Raw genomic sequence first — 9,286 nt, 5'->3', positions numbered from 1 at the left:
AGTGAGAAATCATCAAGTAAAAACTTGCCAAGTAATAACTCATCATAGAAAGAGACAGAGTGGCCTTAAAAGTGATTCTGATTAGCACCTATAGCCATAGCGTCTTGTGCAACCAAAACCCTCCTGCCTTTAGCAAAAGGGGATGGATAATTCCATTCTGACTCATTTATCAGCAGTTTAATAATTCTACTACGTTGCAAATTAGACAGCTTTCCTCCTAAGAGAATCATTCTAATCATTTTCCAAAGTTCTACGGCACAGATTTGCAAAGCAAAGTTTTCTTTCAAAAGTAAACTCAAGAAGCATGCACCAAAGAGGTTTTTTACTTCTTTTCTTTAAAGCATCTTACACCATCATTAAAACCACAACAGAACAGGTTACCTGGTTACCTGCCAGTTACATGACAGGCAAAACCCCCATACATTGTTCAGGCATTTGTTATTAGAATGACAATTTAAAGTGACTTAGGTTTTCTATTCATTGCTAAAACAGGGAAGAATTTCTTACCGCAGGCTAATTAACGCACATCAGCTACCCTCATGTAAAAAACTATAGTTCAGACTAGGTTCTTTAGTTTTACTGCAAGGAAACTTAGTAAAATTACCTCTTACAGGGACTGAGTATGGATCACGAGATCAGCACCAAGTGCCTTTTCTCCACAACTATTCTCCTTTTACCTCATTGCTAGAAAGAACAAAAATCCACCCAGCACAATTATAAGCAATGACGACAAAGCCACAGTTAAAGACTGACCCCAAAGATAGAATGTCAAAGAGGACCTTCAACCTTTCCTTTAAAAAAAAAGTTATATAAAAAAGTCTCCAAAAACAGATATTCCATAAACGCAAACCATTCCTGCACTATACTGGTCCAAGAGATCAGGAAAGAAAATTAACTAGAAACTAAATGTGGACAGACAGGCACACAAGAATATTGTTTTAAGGCAAGAGAGGAGCTAATCACTTGGGAATATGCTAATCTAATATAAGAAAACTGTTTCACCCGTCTGCTCTTCACCCCAAATAACAAAAGCTAATATTCAGTAATCTACCTCCAAATGAAAAAGTTAGACCATGGTAAATACATACGCACCTGCACTCACCATTGCTACTTCTACTCTTTCAAAGCAGTGGGTACATCTACATGAGACGTTTACTGCAGAGTTGCCCAATTAGCTCCCCAGTAAACATCTCAGCGTCTACACGTGCAGCCCTATAAGGCTACAGGAAACCAGTAACCTCCGCATCAGGTTAGTACTTGTAACTACAAGTACTATCCTGCTGCAGAGTTTTTTTTAGTGCATAGCATCACACGCATAGATGCTGACGGGGCTGGCTAGAGCACAAAGTTGCTTCAGTGCAGGGGTGCTTGCTGGCTAGCCCCACACTGAAGTACCCTCATGCCCCAGTCAGCCCCTCTGCAGTACACTGAGCTGGGTCAGAGCAGCCCCTGCCAGACAGGGCTGCTCTGACCTGGCTCAACGTGCTGTATCCAGGCTGCATGTGTAAATGCAGAGCCTGGGAGCAAAAAACTGTGGTGCAATATATGCCAGAGTTTATTGCTGCACATTAATATGCACGTGTAGATGCGCCCAGTACAGCCATTTCATCTGCCCATGCTCTCAGTGACAAACTGACTAAGGATCTCATCTTGCAAAGGAGGCTACTCTACACAAAAGAGTTGTTTTAGCCAGAATAAAGACTGAACTGCACATCAGACTTTACATCCTTTCAGTACCTGCCTTTCTGGAAATTAAAAGAAAATGTAGTGCTTTACTCCAAAAGTATAAAAGGTGAAGTGCACAAAAACTATGTCATACCTCTATGGTGTTAATATATTTACATTTTTATCACTGTTATCCATCTATTAATGTATGTGTACGAATTCTAAAAAGGTGAAAGGGCTGCACTTCTGTGCTTCAGATCTTGTTCTTGGATGAAAGTTAATTAACCCGATCATTTTAATGTCATCAATCAGCTTTTACTGGCCACCTTTAAAATCCTTCAAGTGAAATAAAAGCAATATTCTACTGAGAAGATTACGGTGCTCCGACCCAGCTCAGAGCACCATATTGAATTGAATACACCAAGGTCAATTCCCAAACTGGGATGTCAAGTCTCTGAGAACACTCAAGCATATAAACTGTCCCAACAACACATTTAACTTTAAAGCATGAGCTCAAGTACTATATTAGATTGGAACCTAAAAAATATAGTAGATTAACTGGAATCTATGTATTTAGTTTACCCACCAACAGAACACAAAGCTTAACAATTTTCTGTAACCCTCTAGACTTACACAATCTCTTCACTTTATGTTAAATATTCTCCTCACTTTAATCAAATAGAGAGAACTACTTTCGAAGCAGTAAAGTCTCTAGAAATAATAAAAGGCTTGTTTTTCAGCTTGAAAATGGTTTTGCTCAGCAAATCCACAGTCAGTTTCCTCCCCCATCTTCCACACACTTATCTTTATAAATCATTTAACAAATCTCCTTTGTTGACTAAGAACAAGTTTTATTTCTCAGCTAACTTTGGTGGACTGTCACATAAATTTCACACCCTGAAAATCAGCTGCAATGTTCCTGAAAATAAAACAGCACTAAACCAGCCTCTAGCATATCATCAACAAAACTATATCTCAAATTTATCATTAGACCAGACTACAGCATAATATGCCAGTTCTATTTGGGAACTGGGTAAACTCAACATTAAATAAAGAAGGGCAGGTATTAGGGAGCAGCAAGCACATTGCTAACCTATAGCCCAATCCTGAAGTGCCATTACAACAAAATGTGATGGGGCATTGCCACATGAGCTACAGGAGAATTCATAGGGAATCAGCATGAAATAAGGACCTCCTTAAAAACCACTGGCTTCACTCAAATTTAAAACAACAGGTATAAACACTTTGCAGGGGAAGCTTTTTGCCCACATAGTTGCTGAATCAGGGCCTTTATGCATAAAAATCTCTTTACCAGTGAAACACATCAATTGTCACTAGGGCTGAATGCAGCAGCTGTTAGAACAGCAGGTGACAAACAGGAAATGACGATCCCGATACCCACTTCAAATTGCCTGAGCAATTTAGCTAGGCGAAAAGTAATTATCAGCAATGGAAACTGGCCAGTACATCAGTGCTCCCGACCAATCATGAAAAGAGCCTTGGGAATTTTAACAGAACTCAAACGCTTCAGCACCTCAATTCAATTCTCATCTGTATGAAGAGCATCAGAGTGATGCGAGGGCGCTGGTTACACTCCCATGAAGGACCTTTAAAACCACCGTGAGAAGGAGACTTCTGCATAAAGTTTAGGACTTTAAAGGAACATTTTTTTAAACAACAGAAGTGACCGGTTTTAACAACTATGTTGAAAATGCTCAAAGGAAAATACTTCTGGAAAATGAGATTATCATGGGCAACAAGATACAGACTGGAAACATAAAAGCCAAGGGAAAAATAGGCAGACAAGGTTCTTTGGGTGAATCTGATATCTTTTACTTGACCAACTTAAATAGTCAGAGAACAATTTTTAAGCAAGCTTTCGGGCTCAAAATCCCTTTGTCAGTCTAAGGAAGTTTCAGCAGTTTCTAAATAGGACTTTAGACTCCTACATTAGGTTCACACTCCACTCATAAGACCTCATCAAACTTTCATGAACCGCCACCAGTTCAGTCAGAAACCTGATTTCCCCAAAAACAGCTTGGGGGAATTTGGCATTTTTAAAGACAATCAGCACACCTATTTATGTGCAACAAGTACAGACTCAGGAGCCAGAACGCAGGCTGCAGTGGCTGCATGTCTTAACCAAGAAAAATGTTTCAGCTCCATTTGGATTTTACATGGCTTTACAGTGAAGTTTTTCTGTTTGGGATTTTTTGGCCATTTTAAGGGTCTCATTTTGTCGTCGCTGTTTTGTGGGTTTTTCTGTTTGTTAACTGGGAACACTGAAGGGAAGAGTCACTCTGCATTTAAAAAAAATGCTATCTTGAAGATGATCACGATCATAATGATGGTAGTGGCTTTTAAGATAGCACTACCTAGATAAAGAAAAACTAAGCAGCATTATCTTAGGAAGAAGAAATAGAAATGCCCCTCATTTGACTAAATGTTCACTCTGCAACACACAAAACTCACTGATAAAAGTAGCTAATAATACAAACAAGATATATGTGGGATTGATACCATATCAGCATGCTAAATGCATGCACAGACTACAATGTGATAAGTTCATATTGTGGTAAAAAAGTAGGAGTGACACCTGGTACCTCAGGAAAGCATCAAACCAGATATAACTAGCTTCAAGAGTGAAATGATGAAATCAGAGATTAATCTTCTTTAAAAAATGTAATTACCTTATTTAAACAAAAAAAAAAAATCACTAAAATCTCTTGCTTTGTAAAGTGCTAATGAATGTTTTTCTTCGGAGGCTGTCTTAACTAAAAATAGAAAAAGATTTTAAAAAAAAACCCATGAATTGCTGCAATTCCTACCCGTTTAATTTACTTAAAAAAATCAAGGCAAATAAGCAACTTCCAAAAAAACACGTTTTATTGACTAAGCGTTCTTTTGAAGCCAACTGCCCTTGTAACATCCCTGCACTGCTCTTATGACTACCTTAGGTAACGGGCATTATAAAAGACAAACAACCTTTAACATTTTTAAATCACCCACCTTGTTAAATACAGCAGTACCAGCAGATTGTGTAGGATATTAGAGAAAAAAAAAAAGTATGCAGGGCCAATGGTGTGGCAGTGTCAGTGCTGTGCCAGGTACTTTAAAGACATGTAAAAAGGTAAGATCTGGGCCATAAAGAGCTTTTACTACAGTCCAGCTAACCTGACAAAGACCACGCATAGGAGTAAAGTTGTATGTGAACATCTTTGCAGAAGCAGGCCCCTAAATTAAACAGAACTCTTTCATACCATTACTTCAGCCCCTACCCCTATCCTGTGATGGGATGCAATGGTGGGGCACTGCCTCCCACCTTGCTCCATCACTAGCCCTAATCTCTCTGCAGTCATCAGGGGTTGCTATTATGGAACCCCAGGGTTCTGCAGGACATGGTTTGAAAAACACTGCCGTAAGAGGTAGTAGGCTTCCCTCTGCTCCTGTACTGGCACTAGCACAGTGCGGGATTATACCAAAGAATACTTTCCATGCAGTCTTTTGGAGAAGACTGATGCTGGAGCAGGAATACTCCAACTGACTTCCATCCCAGCATTTAAGATCTCTGAGTGAGACCTATCCGTGTACACAGCCTGAACAAGATGGACAGATGAAGCGCGTGTTTGTAAAAGGTGGGGGGAACCGTACCATACAGCAGCTGAATTCAAGGGAAAATGTTTCCTCTGTTCACTTCCAATTCGCAGGAATTAAACCAAAGCTGCACTGATTTTCCCCAATTCATTCACTAACTGCAGGTTAGGAGCAAGCAGTCGCTATACCAGATCAACTGACATACCTTCCCAGGTAGTAAGTCCCACCACCCCTTAAACTGATGTAATTACCATCTCTCTGTACCCTGGGTATTGCAAAGGGAATTAAGCATGGGTTGGGGAAATGGACCAACCAGCCCATGGACCCACTACAGTTAGATAAGAGTAGATCCAGCAGACCATCCCTCCCTTGGCCCCCTCTGCACCCCCACTCCTCGAATGGATATGAATCCACTGCTGTGAGGCACAGTGTGTCTGACACCCCGTCAACAGCCCCTGGATCCCACCAGCATGGGGCTAGATTTTGCAGCAGCAATCCCTTTCTTTGGGCTTTTTTAAGAGGCCAGTTTGCTCAAGCCAAAACCAGACTTGCTTCCTCAGTGTCTTGTGCCGGTGTCTGTTATGCTTCCAAAGAAAACACAGACATGAGAAGCCTACTCCACTTCTGGGAATTGAAATGTCTGCGTGCAATTAATTCCTATCCCATCCTGGAAACACATAAATGCATCTATCTTTGTAACACACCTTCATTTCAGCCTGAAGACCGTCACAAAGGCAGCAAGGAGGAGGAGGAGGACAGTGTCCAAATTTTGCATTTTCAGGGATTCAAGCAGGGTGCAACAGGATTGCACTTTGATGTGCCAAATGCATCTGCACCACTTTCTCCAGCTTCGTGAGTTTGCTATAAGCAGGTCTCCGGCACTCGACTTGGCAGCAGGAACAACAAGTAAAATTAAAATATTTAGAACATGATCACATGTTCACATTCCTGTGAAACTAGCAGAGATCAGTTTCCCCTGCAAAACTGTATGCACAACATAAGACCCAATGTGCTACAAATCATCATCTTTGGGCACCTGCCTACACACACAGGTCCTGATCCACGAAATCCTTGTGGAGCCTTTTGTGTTCACAATATAGGCCTAGCTGAACTCTAGACTCAGCACAATGAAGGCACCTACACAGTTGGTTGTGTGACAGTCTTCTTGCTGCCATCATTTGCTGGTCAGAGATTCAGACTTACTCGAGACATATATGTAAGATCGCACTTTGTAAGTTACAACCTGTTAAAGAAAAAAAAAAATCACGCATTTCACAGATGTCCATTAGCTCAGTGTAAGCATTAAACATTTACAACAATTTATTAATTATTTTGCCAAGGTTTCCAAGAACAATCTACTGACACATTCTCCATCAAGGAAACCTGGCTTAAAGGTTGACACATCTGAAACCAGGCCCCTTCGTTGCTGTCTTCTCAAAACAAGGTTCCTAAAATTATCCATAATCAGTGCTGAAAAATTTGAGCTGTGGCCTGGGATTATCAGAAGAGACTAATGCAGGTAAGGCTGGAATTCAACAACAGTAGGTGCCAAATTGCCTTGAGATTCTTTGAAAATCCCAGCAGGCAAAACAAGAGCGAGTTGATGTAACAGGTTTTTACACATTTGGACACATTTGCAATAGACTTCTGACACTTTGACTCTTTATTGCAAGCCCATATCTCTACTGTGATTTAATTCACTGTCTGTGCTCATGAACTAGTCAAATTTGGGTTTGAGAAAAGTAAGAGATCATTTATACCGAGTCTGTTGTAAAAATCACTCCCACCAACAGATTTTAAAATATTTCCAGTCTGCCAGGGCTGCTATGATTAAAGAATTATCTTTCATGACACATTCTACAAGCACCGGTTTGCTTTGATATACATCTAAATGCCATACATTTCTGAAAAAACATGAAATTTACAAATGAGTAAATCTCTATTGTTTTACATGGAAGTACAAGATTACACTGACAATCAAGTCAAGAGCTGAATTAGAATGCATTTCAATCTTTTCAAGTCTACTATTGTTTAAATTGTCCTTACATTAAACATGTTTTATGGTGGTGTCATAACACTGACTACTGCACATCTATTCACTTGGGTATTGCTGATCAATCTTCAGAGAAGTTCTATTCACCCATTACATTGGACTATGCATCAACAGGCCTTAATGGTAAAAAAAAAAAAAAAAGGAAAGAAAAAGAAAACGGGGTGGATAGGAGATGTGGAGCAGTACTAGAGACCAGTTTACAGTCACATTCTTTTAAATGAAAAGATTCCAGCTCCAAAGTAACTTCACCCTGATCAAAGCAGTTAAGCATGCTCACAAAGGCTAGGCACAGCCAGTCAAAAAGCCCAAGGCTGAATCAATTCAGTCTTTACAGTTTAGTTTAAACTGCACAGATTAAATTGAAACAGAAGTGAACAGACATTTACCTTTGACTCAGAAAATGCAACCACATGCCTGCAGTGGCTCAGGCCAGAAGCCTGGGGGTACTAGAGTATGGCTCTCTGGCTGTGTGCTAACTTCCTCTTCCTGCTACCCCCAAGGTCTCTGGGGGTTTCAGTCCAGAATTACAGCAGCAGGACTTTGCAGGGTTGCTCACCACTTCTTCCTGTTTCCAGGTGCCTTTGGGATCTGTAGTCCACAGTTGCAGCCAGCAGTAAATTTGAGTGGGGGGAAAGGGGTGTTTAACCTCCCTCGCTGGCCCCAGACCCCAGCCAGGGTTTGCCCGGGATGGGGGGGAGGGCAGTCCCTCCCTGTAGACTGGGCAGCATCCCTAGGTGGGCTTGCCCCCCCTCTACTCCTTTGTCAGCCAGCCCTCACTGCTCCAGCTAGGGAGCAGAGGCACAGAGTCAGCCCTGCTCTCTGCAGAAAACAGCACAGCCCAGCCCAAGGCTGGAAAGCATGCTGGGGGACTGTGATTTAACTTGAACCAGGGGACAGATGCTTCATAAACTGATTTGACCCAAAACAGTTAAGTATAATACTACATCCAACCAGGTTTATCTTAAACCAGTTTCAGCCATTTTCAAACTGGTTTATGTGCACTGAACTTCTATTCCGTTATGGGTTTAAACACGTTTCTGATCACTTAGACCAGTTTATGTGCAACTTCTGTCCCTAGCCAAAAAGGAATACACAACCCTGTATGGAAAACAGTTCTGGAACTCGGCAGCAACATAAAGGGCTCTGACCACCTCTCCGCAGTAAATCCTGCAAGGGACACTTGCCCAAGGAAGAAATGCAGTATTTGGCTACGAAGGACAGATCCTGTCAGGTCAATGAGGCTCCTATGTTGCCATCCAGGCTTTGCTCAGCAGCTACTCTAGTTTACTGAGGGCAGTGCACATTCACAGAGCTTTCCACTAGTATGAGGGTGACCTGTGTGCTGTTCAGAACAGTATGCAATACAGCTTCTAGGGGAAGGCTTTGTGTGCTGCTAGGTGAATGCAGAGTTCTTTTATTATTACTTTAACACCAGTTCTCTTCATGTTACAGCAGAGAACACTCCACGCAGGGTCCTCTCTGTAGGCTCAAGGCCTGAGTTGTTACAGGCTGCAAAGGATCCAGCACAAGCTAATAGTCAGTCGTTCACAACTCAGCAACCCCCGCACCAATGGATCTTTAAAGCTAGGGATTTTTTTCTCATTTGTACCAGTATAAAACAAAATACCACTACTTAGTTCAGTGTGTGCAGACATAAAAACCTGGCCTTTAGTCACACTACTTCAGCATCGTGTGGCAAATCCTTTCTAGACACAGGGATGGATTCTCCTGGGAAAGTTAAACGTTTTGCCAAAGAAAGTAGAAAACAATTAGCCAAGATCTGCTCTTGGTAGCTCCAGCGTAACTGAGAGCAGAATTTAGCCTGATCCAGAAACCAACAAATCCAATCCAAATAAGCTACACTGATGGGTTTACATTCTCTGCCTTGCCGGGGATTTCTCTTCTCACAGGAATGATCTATTTTACTGATCTTTTTTTTTTTTTTTTTTTTTTTTTAAAAAATCCACATTTTTT

At 41.2% G+C, this 9,286-nt stretch overlaps 1 protein-coding gene across 2 annotated transcripts in view; it reads right to left on the bottom strand.

Annotated features, from left to right (window-relative positions):
- The window catches only part of LOC109293449 (S-adenosyl-L-methionine-dependent tRNA 4-demethylwyosine synthase-like), a 172,609-nt gene that overhangs the window by 74,967 nt on the left and 88,356 nt on the right, over nucleotides 1-9,286 (bottom strand). Inside the window, exon 14 of one of the 2 annotated variants that reach the window (XM_019511365.1) lies at nucleotides 6,401-6,502. The exons of the other annotated variant lie outside the window; for it this stretch is intronic. Within the exon in view, the coding sequence (XP_019366910.1) occupies nucleotides 6,434-6,502 (69 nt within the window). The 3' untranslated portion in view covers nucleotides 6,401-6,433. The remainder of the gene's footprint in view (nucleotides 1-6,400; nucleotides 6,503-9,286) is intronic. 2 annotated transcript variants of the gene reach the window in all.

The sequence above is a fragment of the Gavialis gangeticus genome, unplaced genomic scaffold (assembly GCF_001723915.1).
Source record: "Gavialis gangeticus isolate Ggan-Ray unplaced genomic scaffold, GavGan_comp1, whole genome shotgun sequence".
In the NCBI taxonomy this organism is placed as follows: Eukaryota; Metazoa; Chordata; order Crocodylia; family Gavialidae; genus Gavialis; species Gavialis gangeticus.
The sequence above is the reverse complement of the archived record's forward strand: the minus strand, read 5'-3'. Positions and strand labels throughout refer to the sequence as shown.